Source organism: Lepidothrix coronata, unplaced genomic scaffold (assembly GCF_001604755.1).
Source record: "Lepidothrix coronata isolate B3197 unplaced genomic scaffold, Lepidothrix_coronata-1.0 Scaffold33, whole genome shotgun sequence".
Taxonomy (NCBI): domain Eukaryota; kingdom Metazoa; phylum Chordata; class Aves; order Passeriformes; family Pipridae; genus Lepidothrix; species Lepidothrix coronata.
In genome coordinates this window covers 1,688,556-1,714,006 of record NW_016690213.1, presented here as the reverse complement: position 1 = coordinate 1,714,006, position 25,451 = coordinate 1,688,556, and the positions used below count along the sequence as shown (strand labels likewise).

Here is a 25,451-nt window from a genome sequence, read left to right as displayed (position 1 = left end):
TATTTTTGCACGTATAATTCACTTTGAACTGTTGTGAGATAAGTAAAGTTTCCTTCTGCAGCTGAGGCAAGATGTGACCAAACAATAGGAAGTCATTCGAGGGAGATATGTTTGTTGATCACCTTGTGAGATAAAATCTTTAATAATATCTCTGCAATAAATGAAGACCCTTCTCAGCTGTTCTTCAGCACACACTAGGTTTTGATCTTTGTTTTGCTTCATTTGGTGGAAAAAGTATTTATATCACTTGTTTACTGTTGTCAAGCATGTCTGGCCTTTTCTTTTTTACTAATAGTTTTGTTTAATTCATACATATTTTTATTGAAACATGGTGATTCAATTAAGTGACAAGCATTGCCAATGATACTTTCTTCATAACATTTTTATATACTTGCTCTAGACTTCTGTTGAGTTTGTCGCTTCACTCTCGTGAAACCTTCCTCAAACTCGTATTCTCTAGTGCAGAATTGTTTTTTGAGATTAGGTACTACTCATAATGTCAAAACCTAGACCACTGGAAGGGGCTTGCCACCCACTCCATACCCCCCCACCTCAGCCTTGAGTTCAGCCATATCATTGCTCTAACCAGAAATCTTTACTATCCAAAGTAGATGTACTCTGAGTCAAAACTGGCAGAAAATTCCCTTCCTAGATGTGAAGGCAGACTTGTGACAATTGGTCTTTGTACGGTACCTAGAAGCAGCAAGCTGAGTTGTTGAAGTGCTGTTTTGTACTGAGCTGCTGAATGACCATCAAAGGTAAATAGGGGCTGGCTGATGTATCCTTATCATTCCAGTGACTTCTAGCTTTGCCAACAATAATTCTGAGTCAAGCAATTCTTGCCACGTTTCTGTTTTTGCTTGATTTTATTCTTTTCTCTCTTCTCTGCTCTCTTGTAAGGGTTCATTTGTCTTCACAGAAGTAAATCCCATAACATTTTGAGAGCCCAGCTGACAATGCATGCACAGAAACACACTTGCATTGCGACACTGTCTTTTTTTTACTGAGGGAAGTTCTTGCCTCAGACTGAGTAACAAAGACTGAAAACATAGTAGGAGTTGTTTTGTGTGAGGGACAAGTGTATGCAATATGATACCGGCTTTTATATGCTGAATGACAAAAATGACTGCAGAAAGATTTCAGAGATAACACATTCTGTTGTTTCCTACCTTTTGAGTACAGGCATCCATTTTTTGTCAAATCTGTGCAAAAATTATTATTTTTTATGCCAGCACTGGAGAAACTGTTGTGATTTTCTGCCTGTCTTTAACCATTACTGTTCTGTTTCAGACCACAATGTCAACTTGGAAGCCCCTTGCATAGCTGCTCCGCTGTCACAATAGAAAAAACTTTTCTCCCACCTACCAGAATTATTTACTCTTTGTTTTGGAGATGTTGGGCAGTTTTCTGGTGGCCAGTTCATAATGCAGTTTCAAAAGGAAGTAAATCATGCTGTGGTGTGAAAACAAGGCAGACTGATGGTGGTTATGTAATGGTTTGTTAAAGTTACTTGAATAGAGCCTCCCCCTGTGATTCACCTCAAAAATTAGTCCAGGCATTAGGTGTCAGCAGTTACAGAAATACAAGTTAAAGTACTGAGGAGTGGTTGCACTCTGATCTTTCTGCTGTGCCTTGAGCTACAGAAACTTGCCACAGGGGAAGTGAGGTCTGTATTTGCTGGGAGTGTTTATCAGATGTCTCCATGGGGATTATTACTGTGTATTATTTATTTGATAATAGTTTCATGATGGCAGTGTTTAGAAGGGCCATGAGAGCAGGATGAAAATGTAGCACTAATGATTGATGAAGTTAAGTCCCTTCCCAACTGGATTACAGTTTAAAAGGTAAAAATGTTAAAATGTGGATGAGAGAGCTGAAAGAATCAGAATGAGCATAATGGGAACCAGAAGAACAAAACTAGGGATGTCAAGGACCTGGACACAGAGGAGAGTGTGTGACTCTCTCAATCAGTCCTTCTTGGTGAGAGCTGAGACACATTTATAGGAGTATGTACACTGCCATTACTTGGTTAAATTCCCTGCTTTAAACATAAGACAGAAAAGAGGATGGTGCATGTCAATGCTGTTCATTTCACACTTTTCACAAGCTGCCACTTTAAAAAAATAAATGTTTGGGCAGGTTCTTTGATGGTGAAGAGTTAAATGTAGGAGCAAGTATAGAAATTTACTTTTGTGTATGTCAAACTTTCACACATGCATCTGTAAGTGTAGTGGATACATATGAACCGGTAGGAGGCTTTCTTCAAACAGAAGGGGGAGTTGGCTGTTTGCTGAGAGATGCTATAAATGTAGATCCTTCGGAAAATCTAAAAATGAAATGGTGCTAGTGCAAGACAGCGTTTTGTTGAGTGAATGTTTAGTAAGACATCAATAGAGAAGATGAGTATCTTCTCAAATGCTATATATAGCATTTATTCCTAAATTCAGAATCAAGTTCTATTTGTGAAAATAGATCTTAACTGACAGCTGCTTGATTTTAATTGTGTGGTCCTCTTTTTATAGGAGTGATGTAGGGAATTACAGGTTGTTTGCATCATCCTGTCTCTTGGTAAAATGCTGTCAGTTCCTGCCTTCATGTGTGAACTTTCCAGTAGCTAATTTTTACCTTTGCTTTGGAAGGAAAGTATATACCTTGAAAAGAAACAGGATATGACCTCAGGCCACAGTTCAGCTTGAGCAGAAAGAAGGGAACAACTGCAAGCAAAATAAAATGCAAGAAAAATAAAGCAAAGTGAAGTAAAGGGGACTGGTTCTGGGTTAGAGTTAGCTGAAGAACAGAGCAAATAGGAATAACTGCCACGATTCCTGAACTGTACAGTGTATGTTGATGGGGAAGTAAATTTATTCTTCTGTTTGATGTGGCAGTTATTGATGGATAAGATCTGGTAGCACATCTCATTCACTTGCAGGCCTGTTCTTTACCTCATTACTGTTACAGCCCTAGGGACTCCACAGATTCTTTCGGATTATTTCATAAATGAATATTTTGTACATGTATTCAAACAGAATTCTTTATTTTTGTTGTGTTTCTGTTCTGTGGTACAGTCTCTACTCTCCCTGTATTGAGCGTCTGTCCCTCAGCTTCAGAGTGCAGGAGTGTGTATCCTATTGAGATGTCAGCCTCTCATCAGTTGCCTTTCCCCTGCTCCTGCTGATCTTTGAGCCTAACTTCTACTATCATTAATGAGCACATGTAGTCCCTCCCTTTGTTTCTGCAGTCTCCCAAACACACTTTTGTCACCATTACCCACTGACAATGTGAATTAACAAGCATAAGATGCCCTATTGCTTGGACCCAACCCATCTTCATTTCTGCTGCTCACTTTAAAAATTAAATAAATTGACATTCTCTTTGGCAGAGCTTTGTCACAATTTTCAGCCTTTCCTCCGTCCCATCTGCTTCCCCAGCTGCTCAGTCACACCCTGCCCTCCATTTTCAGTGTGCTGAACTGCAGATAGATAAAATAGCCAGTAACTGTTAGTCAGGATGTGTCGCTTCCCTTCCCACTGTCCCATCTGCTCCTCGCTCTCTTTCAGCTCTTCACCCATGCTCCTGTTTTTATGCTGTCCCGTTATTTTTGGCAAATGGCTGCATTGCGGATGACCCAGATTCAGGGTATGCGTTGAGGTGTTCACTCTTGTGGTGATTCCTGGGGTTCAGGGTTAGACACTGAAGAGTTGGCTTGTCATTTAACTCAGCACATTTTCTGAAAGGAAGCACTTTTAAGATTGACTGGGTGGTCTCTCTTGCTTCTGTAGAAAAGTATCGAAATTGGGGGCAGGGAGGGGCTTATTCTTCAGCTGTGGTACAGTGAAGGGTGAAAACCGAAGCTCAGAAAACTGCACTGGCAAATGGAACTCCAGCAAGTGATTTGAGTTCTTTTCCAAGCATTTTGCTGATATGCATAAAAGCAGCACCCTTGCCCCTCCTGTACTGGGCACCTTTTCCCACAAACATTTTACCCATCCGTGTACTCTCCCAAAAAATCCTTGTAAACCCTAAATAGCAGACTATTGCGAAGAATTTAGGTTTTGTGACGTAAAGATGAGTCAACATTGTATTAGCATTATTTGTCTAATAAAAACCGTCAGGAAATAGAGAAGATGCAATTTTACTAACTGTAGGAAGCACACTTACTCTCCTCTCATACTCTAGGAGAAGGAGTGAAAGACAATGCAGGTCTTGGTGTTACATTCATGGTAGTTAATTTGCTTGATTTCTTTAACACAACAAATAGTACAATTTCTATATCTTATTTTAAAATTATTATGGATAAATTGACTGATAGGTTTAAGTGGGAGAGAATGAAATGTGTAGAACAGTAGTACAATATGGTATGTTTAAAAAAAGAAAATTCTTCCAAAGTTGTTCTAGATGAAAATAGAATAATGTAATCTCTAATTTTGCAGTTCATAGTACTAAGCATGTTTCATGTCACTCTGGCCATAGCATCTTGACAGTCTTATTCCATGGTGCACATGTTCACGTAAGAAATAATTCAACTGCTTCTCCAATTTTATCATATGCACTTGTTTTGCTATATGCTTGGATTATCAATTCTCTGGATGAGTAGCTCAAAAAGATATAAATGTGAATATCTGTTTTACTCCATGAAGATGGATGCTTGTTTAAACTGTGGGCAGTTTAATTCATTTACATGGTACTTGTTAAAGTATGTTTACTATAACCAAAAGCTTATACTAAAAAAAAGTCAGCTCAACATCACTGACTTGATGTAGAAGTTTTCTTTAATCTGTCTCAGAACAGCTGTACAAATGAGATGTGTTGCAAATGCAGCGTGCTTAGATGTTTTCCATCTTCTGAGCATTTGCTAAAAAGGTACCAGCTAATGTCTCTCAGGGGACGCTTCTTGCTACTTGACACTCCGTCATCAGACTGGGTTTGCAGTGTGGTAGAAAACATGCACCCCAGTTCCTGAGCCCTCCCTAAACCAGAGTGATGCCTGTGGCCTGCTCCCAGAACAAGCTACTGCAGTTGGATTCAGCAGCCCTCTGAACAGTGAGCCTTTGGGACATGCCAAATCCTCATGGTGCCACCACTATCGCTAGAAGTTTAGGAATGGTTGCCATAGGAAAATGTAGGATTGTTTCCCTGAACAAATACTGGTGGATATATTTCTGTAAAAGACTTCAGTGTGATATTTTGTATAGGATTGCCTAGTTTTCACTGCTGTACAGAATTTGGCCTTAGGTGTCTCCTCAACTTCACAGATACATAGAATGTTTTCGGTTGGAAGGGACCTTAAAGATCAGCTGCTTCTTATGCCCCTGTCGTGGGCAGGAGCACCTTTCACTAAACCAGGGTGCTCAGGGCACCATCCAACCTGGCGTTGAACGCTTCCAGGGATGGGGCATCCCTGACTTCTCTGGGCAACCTGTTCCAATGCCTCACCACTCTCACAGCAAAGAATTGTTTTCTAGTATCAAATCTAAAGCTACGCTCTTTCAGTTTGAAGAGATTCCCCCTTGTCCTGTCACTAATTATGGCTCGTCCTGTCACTACCACCTTCCACGTGGAAGGGAAGAACTTAGCCTGGTCAGTATTCCCCAAAGTATTTTCTCTGTTGTTGGCTAACTAGGAGATGTAAATGCATTTATCTGGACCCTCAATTTCATCTTTCCATGCCATTCAATAATATTGTTGTACACAGTCCTGTAAAAATGCAGATTTATTGCTGATCAGCTCTAACTCACCTTAGAGGGAAGTTCTTTAAATTTTGGTCTGCTCTCTGAAGCCATTTCTCCTGCCATGTTTGTATATTTTGCATTCATAGTGGTGTAATTACATTGCAAAGCACATGAAATAAGTATTTTCTCTCTAACTCAAAATTAACTTTTTCCATGTCCTTTACCTTGACTCTTAATTCTAAGCTAAATGATCTGTTCTGGTGTGTGTTGTCCTTCATAAGCTATCTTTCTTAAGAAACAACCATTATACAAGCTTCCCATTTCTGGCTAAATGTGATGTGCATGTGTAACTTGAAAAGGTTTTAGGAATGGAAATGTTTGGACCTTTCAATTTTTTTCATGCCTGTCTTCCTCCACCACTCTCAAACACATACACAGATTTACTTGTCAAGGTACCCTGCTACATGATAGTATCATTTATTTTTGTAAGGGGACTGAGAAGGCTCAGTTGAGAGAGATCTGATGGCAGCCAATTTTGCTCTTCCCAACGGTGTGCAGAGGGAAGCTTTTCCGACATCTGGCAAAAATGTCTGAGGCTGATCTTCATTTACAGCAGGAATGGGTTTAAAATAATAACCCAAGCTCCATCCAGCTCCAGGAAAGGTAGACTGAGCCAACCTTTTATTGGTCACCTTCTATGTCATGCCGCATGCCTTTGGGCTGAGCATCTTGACAATATATCTATTTTTTGTGTAGTTTAAATGCTATACTCCTTTTATTTCACAATGTGTGGGGAGGTGGGCATTACTAAAAGTAAAATTTGGTGAAGTATTGAAGCAAGATTACAAGCAAGATGGAGCATTGAGGGGGAATGCAAATATAAGGGTTTCAGCCAAGCAGCCAAGGCTTCGTTGTCATTTTAACAGTAGGTGCTCTTTTACCCCTCTACCTTGTGGCCTTATTTCCGACAGGAAAAGAGGAAAGAGACAGCAGTAAAATCCAGAGAAACACCACCAATCCATAGCAGTTGTTTTTATTGCTGTAATGGAGGATATTGTTAAAAGCATTAAATAACATAATGAAGAGTTGTGAGTGCAGAGGGTTTTTTTAATTTTGCTTTGATGTAAACAACTTGCTGTACATTCAGAAAAATCTACATGCTTGTAGATACTTAAATAAAAAAAATGTATTATTGTTTATCTAGATCAGCCTCATTTCTTTTTCGTGGCTAAATAATGCTTCCAGTGTATTAATCTGCTCACAGTAGCTGCTTGGATACTTTCCTATTTAGCTTTTTCTAGATGACTTGAAATGTTTAAAGAATGTGCTCTTTTTTTACCTTCATTGCAGCTGAATAAAAGTGGCGTTTACATCAAAGACTGTCAGGAAAATGTGTACTGCTTTTTTGGATCAATGCCTAGCAAAGTTAATGGAAATTAGCTACAGCAAAATCCAGAAAAGGTTCAGTGTTTGTCTAAACTGTTTCTGTCTTAAACTGCTCCTTTATACCTTATAAATGGCTAAAGGCTTTTATGGTCTATACTACAGTTAACTTGCATTGTTTAACATGCAGCACTTTTGTTGAGTGTGTTGTACTATATGTGACAGTTTATTTTTTTAGTAACTCCATTTAAAAAAAAAGTAGAACTTTTTTAGCTATTCATATTGTTTTAGTCATACCCCTTTGGGTTGTAAAACAGGCAGACTTTGCAAACTTACTGAGTCTGATCAATACGTTGATGGAAATGCAGTTCAGCACCACCTGTCTGATGGGTTGTCCATCTCTATATACAGCTTGAGCAGAAAACTTTTTCTCCTTTCTTAATTCAAACTGTTTTCCCTTAGTGTTGACAAATAAGATTGAAAGACAGAGGGAGAGTGAAAGACGATGTTCTTTTTGCAGGTTAGTCAGAATTAGTTAGCGTAGAAGCAGGTAAGTTTGGTGACTCAACAAAAAAGTTCAAGCTAGCGTGATCATAGCTTCTTGTTATTCAAACCTGGTTGTTAACATGGATTTAACAGCAAGATTTTGAATGTTTTTCTCTGTGTGCACACACATTCTGAAATGGCTTACGTTTTTCGTACACATTCAATCTTTACATTTCTGGAAGAGAAAAACTTAAGATGTCCTCTGTGTGTGTGTGGTCAGAAGGAGAATGTATTGGAGGTCCTTGGGCAGCTTTGAGGATGCAAAGTACTAGAAAGGGAAAAAGTTATTTCACTGAGAAACTGTCTATGTCAGTGAATATTTATACAATTATGTTATATTCTCTACTTTTCTCCTATCATGCCCTGGTTTTCATGCAAAATTTTCAGAGAAAAATCTCAGTCTCTGTTTTCATACATGACTGTTTTTCACAGTGTTGTATGGAAGATTGACTATTGCTGTATTGTACATACAGCCTGATGCAGAGCTTTCCTTAAACCTTATTTATCTCCGTTTTTGTGCTGACTCAAACTGACTCATACTAGGCAGAGCTCTGACTGGGGCTAACATTCAATTTAGCAGAGATTTACTTTGCAGTAATATGTTGAAATTGTATTTTTATCCCTGTAACTGCAATTTATTTGAAGATTTGTCACTAGCAGTAGAAACATTGTTTTGATGTTTACAGAATGAGCAATTTAATTTTCTAGATCTGTATTTTTAGGCCTGTTTTGAGCATGTGTTTCTGTTATTTCAGGTATCTGAGCATGAATTCTGGTCTGGCTGTAGCTATTAAAGATTAATTACTGCTCTTTTTTTTTTTTCCTGATGCTGCAGTCACAAGACTTTGTTTTCTGCAACGTCATCACTTGTGACGTGGAGGCTGAGCAGCCCCCAAGACTTTCCTTAGTTTCCATGCCCTGGCAAATACTCATCACTTCACACAAAGCATTCAGCCTTTTGTAGATTCAAGCACTATGTACAGAGGTTTTCAGCCCAGGGCCATGATGAACAAGATATTTTTCCTTTTGCAGTAATGAGACAATATTTCCTTGTGAAGTGCTGTAATGGTCTTTAAAATTTCTTCTAGCAGCTGAATATTGGAGGTAGCTAAAACTCTCATCCTTCTTTTACCATCTTCTTGCAGTCTCTATGCTGCACTCACGCCTCAGGTGATAATGCCAAATACAGATTAAAAAAAAGTGTAAACTAGTATATAGTTGAGAGAGACCAACTTCATTTGTATCATTAGAACAACAGTACCAAAACCTTTACAATGGATAATTATGCTTCTCGAACATGAGCAGTAATATTTGCACTGACAAAAATATTTGGGATTGTGTCTATATGTATTTTTTAGATGTATCTATTTAAGAGTCATTGCTATAACCAGTTCTGATCTGACTCCAGAATCTTTCAGTGATGACTTATTAATCAATCAAGGATTCACGACTTCTGAAGTTGTTTGATGTTGTATACTGAAGTGCTTTATTCCATGTTGGAACCTCTTGGATAGTATTACCCCTAGAATCATGTTGTTACTGTTGGCATCCTCAGTAAAAATTCATCAAGGAGAACATTTAATAAGAAAATAATTAAGACATTAAATGTATAGAAATGTGTCCAGTTCTCGGCTCCCCACTAAAGAGACCTGGACATACTGGAGAGAGTCCAGCCAAGAGAATGAAGCTCTGCTGTTAAGAGAAGTGGAGAGAGCTGGGACTGTTCAGCAGGGAGAAGAGAAGACTCAGGAATCTTATCCATGTGTATGAAATACCTAATTGTAGGGGAGAAGAAATCAAAGGCAGACTTTTCTCAGTGGTGTTTAGTGACAGGACAAAAGGCAGTGGGCTTTAGACTGAAATGCAAGAAATTCCATTTAACCTAAGAAAATCTTTTTTAACTGTGAGGGGGTTGGCCCAGTGAGGTTGTGCACTCTTCATCATCGGAGATATTCAAAACCCAACCAGACACAGTCCTGAGTAGTCTGCTCCAGCTGACCCTGCTTTGATGTCCTTTCTAGGTGACCTCCAGAGATCCCTTTCAACCACAGCTATGATTCAACACCACTTTTTATCATAAAGTCGTACTCAAACTTAAATGGCAGTGGTGAGAAGTTGTGTTAGATATTTTAAAATCTGTTCCATAAGGATTTGAACTTCTCTATAGAAGTTGTTTGTCATAATGGCAATGTCTTTTTCTAAGGTTGCTTGAAAATTTGCAGGGATTGTTAACTTCATCTGCACTTTTTGTTTTACCCCTCAGGAACGTTTCTTCTCGCCAAGAATTCGTCGTCGACTTCATGCTGTCCTAGCATCTGTTAGCACTTCAATGTTGATTTTATCAAATCTAATATTTCTTGGAGGAAATCAAGTTGGAAAAATCTACTGGAACAGGATCTTTATGGAAGGCAAGTTTATTTTTATGTGCTTTCTAGATAATAGAACTTTCCAAATATTACCTTGGGTGGGCTGAGCCAGGTTCAGTGCACTAACTGGGAGTAACTTTTTTTCTGGTCCTGTTCAAAACAGTCAAAAATCTGTCTGACAAAACCTAAATAACTAAGCAGGCTGCATGACTACAAAGACACATTGCCTTTCTCCCATCAAGTCTACAAAGAAAGTTATCATCTTCTCTGTCAGTGAAATCACTAAAGATTAAATAATAAATGTGTGACAAGGTAGCAAGGTTGGATTTTTTCCCCCCCATTCTGCATTTCATGTACATCAGTAAGAACAGGCGTACTAAAGCCAACCCCATAGATTCTGTGGAAGGTTAGTGGATGAGAGCTGCATGATACAGCATAATTGAGCCATTAATTGGGTTTTTTTGTAGTGAATCTGATGTCAGGGTAGGGACCTGCTGACTATTGAGGACAAGTTTGAGGACAGGGGAGCTTGGGTGACAGTATCAGCCTGTGGTGTTGCTCAGTAAGCAGTTAGTGCCACTGTGCTGTGAGCTGACACAGGAGACAAATTAAGCTTTAATTTTTCTCTCAGAGCTCAGTGTAAGTAGGGCCAGTTTTCTTTTTAGTGTTATTCCTGCCAGAGGCCCATATTGTCAAATAAGGATCTCATGGAGGAATATTTCTTCCTCATAAGGGAAGTACTAATAGGCTTCTGTGCCTAGAAGCATTCTCCTACAAAGACCACACTGTCTATTGCTCCTTCGTGAGGTGTTTTCTCCTCGTTCCTTGCAATGGCTTAGAAGTCAGTTCTGGAGACCCAAGGTCCTACTTAAGCATCCCAAAACAATGAAACTCTTAAAGAGTAAATTATGTACATGAATGAAATGGTTTATCTTCTGTACTGAAGCAAAAAAACATTCAAACAGCTCAAAGAAAGGTACATTTTTAGCATAAAATATAGTGAAGCTTTTTGTTAATACTGAGCAGGAAAGATGGAGTGAAGTATTAGTTCATGTTTAGTTTTTGTTCTTAAAGCATAAAATATTTGTTTTCTGTTTTCTTAAAAGGCTTTATTTTCTTTTAAATTCTTTCCTTTCAGTTAATTGGCTAATAGTTTCAGTGGAAAAATTAGCTGAGAGAAAAAAAATTTGGAAGTAAAGTTAGACGTCACTTCTTATCTATTAAAAAAAAAAAGGGCACTAATGAAATTGTCCATTTCAGGTTTATAGCTTCATACAAATTATTTTCATAATGGTATTTGTATATTATAAATAAAGAAGTACGCCTTCCTCTTCAGAAGGGTTAGCAGTTCACAGAATGCTGGGGTTGGAAACTGATGAATGACAATGTTTTATTAAGTAGAATGGTATTTAATTAAACCAGATCAATTATTGATTGTTTTTCTATATTTGGGTTGCTGGTGGGTTTTTTTAATAGTTTTTTGATCTATTGCTCTTGCACTAAATACATAGTTACTTCAGGATTAGGTACCAGACATCTAAGACAGGAATAGGAAATTAATTTAGTCATTTGCATCTTTGTTTCCATGATCTGTTAATCAAATTAACTTTATTTTTAGAACATGAAAGCTTTTGCTTAGTGCACCTCATACTCTACTAGTAGAAATTTCCAGTATTTAGCTTTATATGCCTGTGTTCTTAGATCACTCAGATTACTGTGACCATATTCTTTAGCTGCATTGTTGTTCTGACAATTCAGGTGTACAAACTGAAACATATACTAAGATTTTATTACATCTGAACCCCTGCTCCACTGTTGTTCCATTGTGGTTTTCATACTATGGAACAAATGAGGCAGTCCCTGGTATCAATACAGACTGGGGATGAACAGATTGAAAGCGGTCCTGCCAAGAAGAACTTGTGTGTGCTGGTGAATTAGAGGCTGGACATGACCCAGCAATGTTCACTTGCAACCCAGAAAGCCAGTCGTGGCTGCATCAAAAGTAGCATGGCCAGCAGGGTGAGGAAGGGGATGCTGCCCCTCTGTTCTGCTCTGGTGAGACTCCACCTGGAGCACTGCATCCAGCTCTGGGGTCCCCAGCGCAGGAAGAAAGGATGTTGACCTGTTGGAGCGAGTCCAGAGGAGGCCACTGTGAGGATTAGAGGGATGGAGCACCTCTCCTATGATGAAAGGCTGGGAGAATTGGGATTGTTCAGCCTGGAAAAGAGAAGGCTTCAGGGTGTCCTAATTGCGACCTTCCAGTCCCTGAAGGGAAACTACAAGACAGATGGAGAAGAACTTTTTAGAAGAGCATGTAGTGACAGTGCAAGAGGGAATGGTTTTAAACTGAGAATAGATTTAGATTAGATAATAGGAAAAAATTCTTTACTGTGAGGGTGGTGAGACACTGGGACAGGTTGCCCAGAGAAGTTGTTGATGTCCCACCCATGGAACACTCAAGGGCAGGTTGGACGGGGCTTTGAGCAACCTAGTCTAGAGAAAGGTGTCCCTGCCCATGGCAGAGGCATTGGAACTAGATGATCTTTAAGGTCCCTTACAACTTAAGCTGTTATATAATTCCATAATTCTGTGATTGCAGGCCAGTCAAATCCAGAAGGACTATTCCGAACTGAAGTCTTCAATTTCTAGTAAATTTAAGTGTTGGTCTGTAGGAGATATAACAAAAATCTACATTTGGAGTGTAGAACACTAAAAAATAAAGTTCAGGAAACCTAAGCAGGCTTTTGCAACACTCTAAAACCAGAGAGTAGACATTTGCATTTGGAGGACATCTCTGCATTTTCAGCAACCTGAGCAGCAGGATTTGAGATTGGTTGATGGTAGAAGGCTCTGTACCAACAGTGTGACATAAAATCCCTCTGAGGTAAGGAATAGAGATGAAGTAAGGAATAGGGAGCTGTGGAAACGAAGCTGACCACTTGCACATCAGCTGCAAAGAATAGTCAGTTTGTTTGCTTTGTCCAAATCCCACAGAATTATATTTACAAAGATTTGTATGGATAGGAAGAAAATAGAAGATGTCCATTTCATGGTTTGTAAATGTAACTGGCATTTGTAGATCACTAACAAACTTGATCAAGAACATATATGCTAAATGCCAGCAATAAAATGCATTTCAGAGCAGAACTCAGATCTGCAGGTTTAGGTGCAGCATTAGATGTTGTGTGTGGCATTTTCAGGTCCAGCAAGTGAATGATCCTCAGAATATCAGTGTTTTAAAGCCCTAAATGCTCAGCATATAGCACTTTGTAGTCAGAAATTAGAAGTTCTGTTGTATAATATCTAAAAACAGTGCTTGAAGAGTATCTTCCCATTAGCATGTTGTGTGACAGTGACACAAATTTAAAACAACAAACTCTTAAAAGGAAGATGTACTTGTGCTTAAGATGTGTGAAATGCACTTCTAGTTTTGCTCTTTGGCTACTTAAGAGGATCTGCTGTGTTCTTTTGCAAAGACTGAGTATTATAAAATATCTATATAGTTATCTGAAAGTGGGGAGGAGAAAACATGGATATGAAAGCAGTTAAACCCCAGAGCCAAAACAGTGCAAAGAGAACCGTGCAAGTGAGGTACCTTTATTATCAAAGCTTTGTGGATTGCTTTCTAGGAACAGGATTTAGATGAGGTTTCCCAGAATTTCTTGACTGATATTTGAATTGATTTGCAGTGCTTTGGCAGTACTTTCCACGGGTCCTGTACCACTAACAAGGGAATTTGATATCTGAGCATGTCAGGTAGCAGTATTTTTAGCATTTATTTGCTTTTCTCTTGTGAAAAATAGATTGAATTTATCTGGCTTTAAAATTAGTTTCTGTGCATCATTAAAATCGCTATTGCCAAAATTACTAGGGGAGAGGTCTGTATGTCTCATATGGATGAGTATTTGTTCTTAATTTTGTTCTCAAACTGTTCAGACCAGCCATAGTGCTTGTTTCTAACACCTAACTTGTCCCGGTAAGTTATTAGCAAGGAAAAAAGTTCCTACAACAAGCATTTGCTTTGACCTTTCCTTAGTAAGATTTTTCTCATGAGGGACAGTGTCATTATAATAAGAAAATAGCAGAAATGTCTTCTAAACAACAAACCATTTTTAATCCTGTATTCAGAGTAATTGACTAATGCTTCACCTCAAAATAAGAAGCTCCAGTGAGAGAGGTTCTCTTTGAAGGGGCTCACTGCTGCAGCTGGCACTGTGCAGTACTTTTGTTTAAGATAATTAATCTAGCAAGCATGGACAAAGGCATTAAGCTGGGACAGGACAGAAGTGTATCAGGTGGTAAAACTATAAAATTCTTCCTGATCTTCCTCTGGCTTACGAGGAACAGAGTTCAGATCAATGAGGAAAGCACACAGTGCCTGTCAGATGTATTTTACTTTGAGTAGCTGTCTGAAAATTGCACAGCCATCATTTAACTGTAAACCAGTACTTTAACTATCCAATTTATCTTACTAAATTGTGAAAAGTGCCTCTCTTGAGGGCAGTTCATCCCACGTCTTAGCATGGGATGAAATGCATTCTCACTCTTCACTATGTTCAGAGGCATTTTGTACAGCCTGGTTTAGATTAGGTTGGACACCCAATATTTAAGGAGGTGTCCTTTAGTAGACATCCAGCAAAGAGTGATTTTCACCCTTGGTTAGAAATTGTTTACTGCAGGAGTACAGAGCAGCTGGCTGGGCAGAAGTCCTGCAATGAGATATATCTGACTGTTCTACCAGACTGCAAACTTTATGCATCAACAGCATCATACCACTTACGACAAAAATAGACCTTATGCAAAAATGCAATGACAGCGTGCAAAAGACATAAATTAACCTCTTCATTATGTTCTGAAGGTTAAAGTTAAAATATGTCCACTTTTGGTTGCTGCAGTGTAAAAAAAATTAATAAGCTGACAGGGAGAAGGAAATGCAGCAACATGATTGGAAGTCTAGGAGCCATGATCCTGAAATAAACAACATTGTTTTGTTTTGAGAGAAATTTATTGAGGAGAGAAATAGATACCTAGAAGTTTCTGCAAATAAAATGTTAACAAGGTATTCTGATCACCAGTGGGATCAGGAGAAGGAAAAAAACACGTAAAATGTAGCAAGGAGTTGGACTTTGATGGTCCTTGTGGGTCCTTCCAACTCAGGGTATTCTGTGATTCTGTTAGATTGTCTAGGTAAGCTGATGGGCTGCCATCCTTGGGGGACAGTCTCCAGGTAGACAAAAACCTGTCAAGCAATGTAGAAAATAGGGATTTCATTGTGATGTAGAAGGAACCTATAAATGGCCTCTAGACCCATTCCAAGCCCTGTTTCTCTAGGTGGTTCATCAGCAGATAGAGCTGTTTACAACAAAACTAAAACTTAATTCTCAATGTCTAATATTTGTTAACTAGTTCAGGATGGTGAAGCTTTTATTTTGCCTCTAGTTTTCCCTTCCAGCTTGCTTGGAAGCAAAACCAGGTTTTATGCTACTCAGAATTCAGTTATTTGGTTAGTTTATAGGGAAAAGATTTTCTCATCACCACTGGGTGATTGCCTGACCTACTTTATGGAGGCAGAAAACCTGGACTTCTTCACAGCTGTGCAGCACAATAATCTCAGAGCATGTTTCACAGGGCATCTTAGGCACTGATTTGCAAATGGGAATTTCCGTGATCATGACATACAAGATTCAGAGGTTTGAGTGAAACAGAGTTTGGTGTGACACATTTGGTGTAGCGTGTGTAAATGTGGATTTTTTTGTCTTGCTTTGACAGAAACAGTAGACCATTGTCTTCTGATCTTAAATTAAAATTATGCTGATTGGTAATTAGACTGTATCACAGGATTGAAGATTATTCAAATTATCTACATTTGTTTCACTTTATGTAAATCACTTTCAAGGCATCATCCTTGTTACCTTCAGAAGTTTTGTCCTTGGTTTTGAAAACAGTGAAATTAGGTTGTTATTCTATGAAAAATAATTTGTATATTAGCGGTCAAGATGCCTTTCTATGTTCAACAACCAAATAATTTAAAAACGATGAGTTCCTTATTGTGTAGCTCCACTGCTGCGTGAGATGTCAATAAATAAGAAAAAAATATGAGAGATTTCTGTATCGTTTTATGTTCTAGTCTGGTTGGCATAAGATCATGTCTTCCCATTAGATATGTTGTTGATCATATGCCTCATTTCCTGCAATAATGAATGTAGGAAGAAGGTCTTGGGATGATCAGCAGTTCATACAACAGCATCTCATCCTTCAGAAACTCTCCAAGTATTGCTAGTTAGCACAGGCATTAGATTTAATACATTTTAAGGACTGAAGGAAGCTAACAAAAAGAGATGGAGCAAAGGAGTTAGAACTTGCTATTAACCAGGGGTCGGCTGGACTTTTTAGCTCTGAGGTGTTGCCAGATAACACACAGTACTGTATTTAGAAGCCACATTGCACTTAACAACTTCTGAGATGGGTTGCAATGATAACTGTAAATATCTAACTATGAAGGGATTTAAAGGTGCAGAAGGAATGAAATAATGTAGGGAAGGAACTCAAAGGAGTCCACAAAACCTGTCAGCTGAGGCCTCCCTGTGAATCTCTGGCGAAGTCTTCATTCAAAGTTCTTTGCAGATGAAAGAAAAATTTCAATGACTGACAGTTCAGAGTTGTCATCATTTAGGTTTTCAGGTGGCCCTTGTTTTGGGGTGGAAGTAAAGTTGTAGAGTAGCTGGCATATGGTCTTCCAGCATTCTTTTTCCTCCAGATTTTCACTTTCACTGACAAATCCCACTTGCTGCTGTTACACAGAAACTTACTTAAGGTCCTTTTTTCCAAACATACATTTATGAATGCTATATTGATATATTGCATAATTTAGAGAAATATTGCATAGTGGCAGGAATAGTACTGAAGATGTCACATTTTCCAAATTATTCATTCCTCTTCATGCACAAAGGAAACTTGTTTTCACAATCATTTATGTGACCTTGCTTGGTGGATGCAGTTCATTGGGATGTGAACTGGCAAAATACCAAGAAAAATGGATTTTAGTCTGCAGTAATAAGGAGGCAGTGATTTTTTTTCCTCTTTTGCCTTCTAAAGGATGACAGCTGTATAAAAGCAAATATTTACATCTGTTTTGGGGGATTTTCTTTAGAATTGAAACAATAAAGTGTGTTCTACCACTGTTTGGGGGATTTTCTTTAGAGCTGAAACAATAAAGCATGTTCTGCTATTTTCTGTTGAATCATGTTGGTTTGAACCTCTGTTCAATGTGAAAATGGTTGGAGCATTGCTATGTGTAAATTCACCTGTTGCTGTTGAATCTCATTAGGTTACCAATTGTCTTTCATTTGTCTTTACAGTCTTAGAACCTAATCCTGCAACCATACCAATGCTGAAAGATCTTTCTGTATAGAAAGTTCCAGAACATGTTCAGACACATCTGCTGGGATCAGTATGGTTGCAGACTCAGAATCAGTCACAAAGAGCCTATGTTTCTTATATCTTATTAAAGCCTTTATTTTGCATAGAGCATGTACAAGTGAAAAATGCAAGACAGTGCACACCGTGACTGTATGTAGAGTTCACTGTTGTCCCTTATGCTGTGTGTGACTTACTGAACTAAGTAAACTACACTGCACACAGAAAATGGGGAGTTGTTCCTACGTAGTGCTGCCGCCTTGCCAATTTGCAGCTCTTTTTTAAAAAGACAACAAATTTGCTCCTTAGTGACCTTTGCTGATCAGAGGCAAAATGTCCCCAGATTTTCAGTTACTTTGGCAAGGTACATACAGCTTTTTAAAAATCATTGTAATGTTGGCAGCAAAGTCTAGTATGGTGACCAGTTGGTGTAGTGGGTTGGTCAAGTCCATCTTACAGATGTAACCTTGCTGGTAGCAACATGCTTAGTGTGGAAGCTGGAATGGATGATGCCACCAAACATGCTTGTTCTGCTGGTGTGGCAGATCAGTATGTACTGTTTCAGCAGTCTTTCAGAGATTGAAACAGTTTGAATGTGTGGACTCCTTAAGCATTAAACATAGCATGAACATAAAAAATAAGACTAGTTTTTGTGTCAAAAAGCTTAAAATTGCTGTGACCTCATGACTACTCGTCAACGTGTAATTCAGCTTCCTCGTTTCCCTATATTTTTGCAATACATAGCAAAAGCCTCACAATGACCCAGAGTAACATAGCATGGTATAGAATACTTGAATTGCTGTTTTACTGGTCTCTGTGCTTATTGGGAAATTGATACATAAATGAACTCATGGATGTGGTGGCATGTATATAACTGATTAGTAAGAGCCATTATTTCACCTAAGACTTGCAACCATCAAGAAAGGTTCTCTGAAGAATGATGTAATCTCCTTTTCTTCCCTTATTCAGAAATTTCCAGGAGTCTTGTAGCTGCTACTTCTTCCTCATCATTGAATCACATTTCTTTTTTCTGTCAGCTCCATTCATTTGTCTTCAGATTTGAACTAGTCCTGACTTGCCCTTTTTTTCAAACGCTTTTTGAAAGAACAGATCCCAAATACAGAAAGTAACCATCTAACAGCGGGAACTGGCACATCAGCTGTATTTAGCTTTCATGACAACTTTCTAAGTTTTTTATTTCCTGAACAGTAATGTTAAAACAGCGTTGCAGTGTTCCACAATTACTGCTGCTTGGAGTCTGCTAGATCAAATTTTCTTAGCTTATAGGAAAAAAAAAGACACTTTTTTTCCCCAAAAGCCAGCCCTGCATATAAGTTTGCGATCAAGAATTCAAGCAGTGTTCATTCTGGCTCTTGCACCTCTTACCGGCAAAGTCAGAGGTGTTAACAGTTCTTTAGTAAAGATGCATGGGTCACAGAGGAGGCTGATCCTTTTCTAAAACTTGTGTTGCTTTGCACAGGAATGAAAAGCAGTAAAGAGCTTATTTTTCTCACTCGGGAAGCCTGAGAGGAGTTTTTACTACATTATAGCACAGTTCTGCTGCATAAGTAGGCAACATTTCTACCTTTAAGTCTGTTTTGCCTGTATTTTGTTCTAAGTTCGCTCACAAAAATAGTTGTCTCAGACTATTTTAGCATTTTTTTTTTAATATCTGAATTAATTTATTTCAATTATCTTTAAATAGCTGCTGCTTTAAAGAATAGGGAAACTAAAAGTACAAGAATTCTGGCAAAAAATGAACTGGTTTGATTAGGCCTTGTCTCATTGTGTTGACTGTTGGCTTTTGGGATAGAGATTTTGTTTGGGGTGGGTTTTTCTGAGAGGGAGAGTGAAACATACACTGTGCTTATATTCGATAGAATTTGTAACTTACACCCTGATAAGTGCTGACAGTTCTGTAAAATGTCTTCTAGTTCCTGTCATTCCATCTCCTACTAAATTGCACATTGGGGCGTATTTTCGTAGTGCGCTTTGCACCAGCCAACAAAGATCTGAAACTGCGCAGAGTTGGGATTTAAGTTCATGCTGAACTTGGAATATAGCAAACTTCAAGTGGACTTCATCAAACCCTAGCAGAAATGGCACCATAATATGGAGCAAACAGCTCTGCTTTCCCTAAGGACATGAGGCAGAAGTGTGTCTCCTTCCTAAACAGCTGAGGTTTTTTGCTCAGTGTTGTAGCAGTCATTGATAATCTTGCTGTTTAGTGTGGTACCTGCAGAGGATGGTTAAGCAGGGAAGCATGTGGCTGTACTACTTCTTTCCTCTCTTTGGGCACTGTCTTCCCCTGAGAAAATGGAGAGAGATCTTTTGTCTCTGACTCCTAAAGCCTTGGTTTTGTCTGCTGCAGAGGCTGCACCCCTGGGACACTGCTCTCTAGTGCTATCATGGGTGTGACCTCTGATGGCCATTTGAATACGTGGCTTTGGGGTACATGGTTCAGGTCTGCCTAAGCTCCATGAGACCAGATAGAATTAATGTACTAAATGCCACAGTTCCCAGGCTTAACTTCAATAATCCTAGAAATATTACAATTTTCTGTTAGTGCATATACATGTGTGTGTAACAGAATGTATCTGATACGGGACTAAATAAATGCAAGAAATATTAATGCCTTAAATCCAGTTTTAAAGTAGAGATCATAATAAGCATTCACAGTTGTTGTTACAGATTACATCTGATGCTTTCTGTTCATTCTGTAGTGAAATAATTATAAATTTCAGAGCAGAGAAATTCCTCAAGAATGTTTCTCCCAAGAAAGGATTTCAAATATTAGGATATTTTTTATTTAATACACTGCCTTCCATTTTGTCTTTCTCATTTCACACTTAGTATTTCTAAATATCCTAATATAAGGAGAGTGTGTACCGAAACCTGGTTGTGACTTGTCAGATTGCAGCTGTCTTCCTAGGTGTTGAATTTTCACTGTTGGTAGGTTAACTTAAGAGCCTGTTACAAATGTCTTAGCTGTCCATGCTTTAACAAGATCCGTTTTATTTCTGACAGTTGTTGAGATACTCGACAGAGATTTTCCACAAATCTCTGTCAAGCTGCCAAATCTGTGCATTCCTGTCCATTCTGTGGGTGAACAATAAATGGTGTGAGTCATTTGTAGTTACAGAATAGCACACCTGTATTTAAGCATCTTAAGCAGAAAATAGGCTCTGTTGTTAATAACTGATTTAGCTAGTTTGATTTTTCTTCTAAAGCTACTTCCTTATTTTTGCAGCTTGCATCAAAAATTGGTAAATAACATGATGGGTTTTTTTTGTATTGTTAAAATCCATGCTCTGAACCATGTAAAAACATTGGACTATTGATTTTTATTACTTCTGCTCTCTTTCGTGTGGTTTTTATTAGACCCAAAGCTAAGCCTTCTGTCAAATATAATAATCCTTGGCAAATTCTAATTTAGGCTTTGAAATAATCCTGGGAGAAGAATGACTTGTGTATTATGATACAAAGTATCCATAAAAATTCTCCCAGTTGTAGGACTTTTATGTCTGAATAAAGATTTATCTTGCATCTCTATTGAACAAAAAATCTTTGTACTTGTGTGGAGTATTGTTGTGGGAGAGGGTTTTTTACCTCTTCAGAAATAGTAGTCAAGTGTTATTAAAGTATTTGCATTGTTCAGAAGGAAAGACATCTTCTTTAGTAGTTCCTAAAATGGAAAGAAAACTGTAAGTATACTGTTCCACTAACTGCAGGTTCATACGAATCCTGCGGTGAGGAATAGTTTGCAAATAATTGAAGATATTTTAAACTTGAATCTTGTGACCATAATGCTTTAGCAGCCCTTGTGTCTATCATTTATAGTGAAGGCATCTTCTGTTTAACAAGTAGTTTGTGTCTAAATAGTTGAAAAGCAGCTTATCAGAGAATCTTAATGTTGTCCCAGTTGCTATTACGTTTGTTTTAAGATGCTTGAAACAGTGATCCTTGTTCTAGCATGTCTGTTGTATGCAGTTGACAATGTTTTATGTATACCTTCATTGCTGTGTATAAAAACTGCCTCAGTTACGTTTTTACATTTTTAGGAAATAGGAAATTAAAACGTACATGTGCAACAAGATAATCTTCAAGATAGGGGCACCATTCATTACAGATGAAGTCCAGTTTGTGGATATCTTGCTTTGCTAGAGCATTGAGATGGGTGACAATGTGCTCATTCCTGGCCAAATGGCGTGTTTAAATGTTTAAGAACAGTCAACCTCTACAAATATGGAAAATGAAATGCTGAAAAACTCTAGAGAACTGCTAATGTCATGTACAGTCTTTCACCTTGGCTTAAGTTCAAATTTTTCCAGGTCAGGAGCAACCAAGTTTGTAGCACCTGATAGTTTTTTCCTTGCCCCTGGTATAGAACTGGGAAGAAGGGTTTGGATAAAGTTGCTGTTGCTTAGCATGAACTCAGCAATATCAAGGTGGGTGTGCAGTCTGCTCTAGCAGTGGAATAAGCATGGACACTGAACTCCTGCTCTTGTCAGTAGTGTGGCCACTTGAGACCACAGTGATAGTGTAAAAGCTATGAAAAAAGTTCAGGTTTTGTCACACCCATCTGGATGTGCTAGGAGAAGTATTTGCATGGCAGTTTGTATATTACTTACAGTAGCAAAAGCAGTCTCACCCTAGCTGATTTTATTCCTAGACTTACTAAAGATATCCTAGCAGAATGAGGTTTGCTTTTGAAGCATTTTCTTGTGCAGATTGGTTACCATTTCAACAGAAGTAACAGAAGATCTGCATGACTAATACAAGAAAGTGCCCTGTAAGCTGGCATATAGAGCCAAAAGGAGCATCTTGCAGATCCTCAGGGGAAAACTATCACTGGGACCCTGATGGAAAACCATCAGTATCCCTCCAAAAACCTTTCAACATTATTTGACTCATAATTCAATGATAGCAGATGACTGTATTTAGCACTATCTTTGTATCCATATGCCAAAAGCCCTCACAGTGCTCACTGAGGTGTGTAAACATTATTGCAACCAGTTTAATACAATCTCCAAAATATGATTGGGCCAATGTTGCATATTAAACTGGGGACACAAGTAGATGGAGAAATCAGAAGTCATGAATACTATTCATTAAATCCTCCTTCCATGAAAACTTAATGGTTACAATTTGAGCTCTGTAATTAATATCTTGTGGCAGACCAGCCATGTGATACTGTGGCAGTTTGAGCCACATTAGAAATCCAAAATCCAATTTCCAGGCTTCCCCCGCCCCTTCCCACAGTTTATCCCAACACCGAAGAGAAAAACTTTCAGGCCAGAGGCTTCTATAGGGAAAGGGGGAAGCATATATACATTTTATTTACACAAATAAATACTATACAAGCTAAAACCAACTATATATATATATATATATATATTTTACACTTCTATCAGTCCCTCCGAAGCTTCTCCTTTTAACTTTAGTCCAGGAAAAGCCTTTCAAGGCTGAAAGGTAATGCAGTCTCTCTCTCTTGGCAATGTTTAGGGAACCTGAAACACTCCCTCACCATCCTCCAGCTGGTTGCTTAAGTGCAAATATACTTTCAGCATTGTGTCAAACTGTCATATGGACCAAATTTTAGTATGTTGTCACACTTGAAGGTCAGTCATATTGTGGTAACAGGTATCATGTTAGCATCCAGAACCAGATGCTTGAGGCAAAAATGTGTAAGGAACAGTCCAGGTCTGGAGAGTTCAGAACAGCAAAAGCTTTTTTACAGTGAGAGCCAGTACACACCTCAGTCTGAGCAGTGCAAGCTGGGAGGAGCAAGGCTGTGCAAACGTGGTCCTTTTGCTTCTCTTTTGGTAGGACTGGGGAAACTCTTGGCAGGGATAAAAGCTTCTTGGGCCTCATTGAAAATCTGGTCAGTGAGTGTGTTGCTGACTTTTGACTACAGTGAATATCCTCATGCATAGGGCCGGACATACTTGCTGGCATTACTGCATAATTGTGTAGGGTGGTACATAATGTTACACCTCCCTGAAACAGTAGGATTTAATTTCCATTATGGAACCCAGGAGGCAGTCATTATTTCTTTATCTTACATTTATGTGTTTGGTCTCTGCACTCTTCTGCTGTTGACAAAGGAGTCAGATATTTTGGCTTAACTACAACTAAAGTGTGAGAACAACAAAAGACAAAAAACTAATTACTATTCTTTTGATTGCTGTTGTGAAGGAATAGAGCTGTATTCTCAGCTTCTGCTTAAGCTCCAGTGGAGATTAAAAGTAGACAATGGCTATGAGGGAGGACAGAAAAAAAAAGGAAACAAGGCAGATCCAGCTAAGAAAAGTGTCTGGCCTAAGTATTTCTTCAAAATTCAAATTTATGCAAAATAAACCTTAAAGAGAGACCTGCATTGCCTCCTACTCTGTCTTTGCAGATTTCCTTGCCTAGGCTCGCACTCTTTGCTTGGAGAAAAGCTGTTGTCCAGTTCCTTTTTCTGGGATGGTTTGTGGAGCAAAAGTCCAATTGTAAAGTAGCACAAGGAACATGGATAGTGTGTCATGCCCTGCGAGATACCAGTGGGATCAGCAGTTTGCTACAAGACCAGATTTGGTTGAATGAATAAGTTATATCTACTTAAAAATGTAATGCAGAGCAATGCTTTTAATTTGTAAAAGCAGAGTGCAAATTCACGTTTACCTGTGGCTGCTTTAGCTTGTGTAGCTGGAACTGACACAACTGCCAAGGATAACCCCAGCAAGGTAGCTGACCTTGGCACTGTATCGCAGCCAGTACGAACTGTAGAGTTAGGAGCTTTTTTCTTGGCACTTTGGTTTTGTGGGTTTTGTGGGTTTCTTTGGGGTTTTTCTTAACGCTTTGTAGAAGGTTGGGTACAAGTCAGCTTCTCTAGCACCAGGAGCAGTTCAGGGCCTCTGGTAAAGATCTGAACCTGTGCAATTATTGGTATCTGGAATCTGAGATACTAATATATCCAAGGAAGTGCTCTTCTGACTTTGAATTCTTGTTCATCCCGTCTCCTCCAAGTTTTAAAGGAGCTTCTCTTATCTTCATTTCTTCTTCAACACTTTCAGTCACCATGGCTGTTCTGACTGGTTTTGCTGGCAGCTCTGTCTTGATAGTTGATGATCACCTGGAAAGGTCATATCCTGAGACTGCAGGTTCATGGGACCAGCGTTAAGGAAGTGCATCAAGGTAGTTTATTGTTTAATCCTTTTTAATACATATAGCAGCACATAACCATGAATTCCAGTTAACAAATCCAATAGATATCCAAGAACACTTTGTTTGAGAGACCATTTTTTATGGTAAAAGCTTTAGTTTGAGTTAGTGCTTGATTTTGTTGTAGGTACTGAGAGGCCAAAGCACAGGGGTTGCTAATGCACCTTATGAACTGTGTGCATGGTGACTTTTATTTTAAAACATAATCTTTTCTCATCAGTGTTAGTGTAATCTAGAGAAAGGTACCTAGCCTGCAAAAGTGACTTCAGCAATCTAAGCTCTCATGCCCACTACAGCTGGAAACAGATAGAGTGTTTTCTTGTCAAAGTTGTTTCTCTTAAAAGAAGTTTTGGGTGGACAGGGGAAAAACAGCTCTTCTTCGGATTGTCCAGTAATGAAGGCAATTTTTTGATTGCTGATAGAGGTTAGTGCAGTTGTAAAGCTTTTTCAGTTTCTGCTGAAATTTGTAACCCACAACAGCTTTCAGCAGGCTGTAGACTGCAGAATGCAATAGACTACTGTAGTTTAATACAGTCCAGCTAAAGCCTAGAAAGATGTAAAGTTCACCTACTCTGGCTGTGCCACCTCTGACCATTTGTTCTTTATTACCTTAAACCAAAAATACTCATTTATTGCTTGCAGGTTGACTTTTTTCTCTGCTAGTCCACCATTTTGAAGTGAAACATCATAAAGTATCACACCTTTTGACTGCATTTCTCTTTCATTTACCTTAAAAAGAATGCAAAACTCTTAGAAAGGATCAAAAAGTATGTATTTTCCTACAAATAGTGTCATCTGGAATAAAAGCCAAACCATATTCAGTCAGCTCAAATTTTTACAAATAAATACTGTCCTTAGAAACATC

General features: G+C 38.6%; 1 protein-coding gene across 2 annotated transcripts in view; it reads left to right on the top strand.

The window, feature by feature from the left end:
- Positions 1-25,451, top strand: part of HHAT (hedgehog acyltransferase) — a 147,119-nt gene that overhangs the window by 77,299 nt on the left and 44,369 nt on the right. For both annotated transcript variants that reach the window (XM_017811609.1, XM_017811608.1), the window contains one exon: positions 9,862-10,006. In XM_017811609.1, coding sequence (XP_017667098.1) covers positions 9,862-10,006 — 145 coding nt within the window. The remainder of the gene's footprint in view (positions 1-9,861; positions 10,007-25,451) is intronic.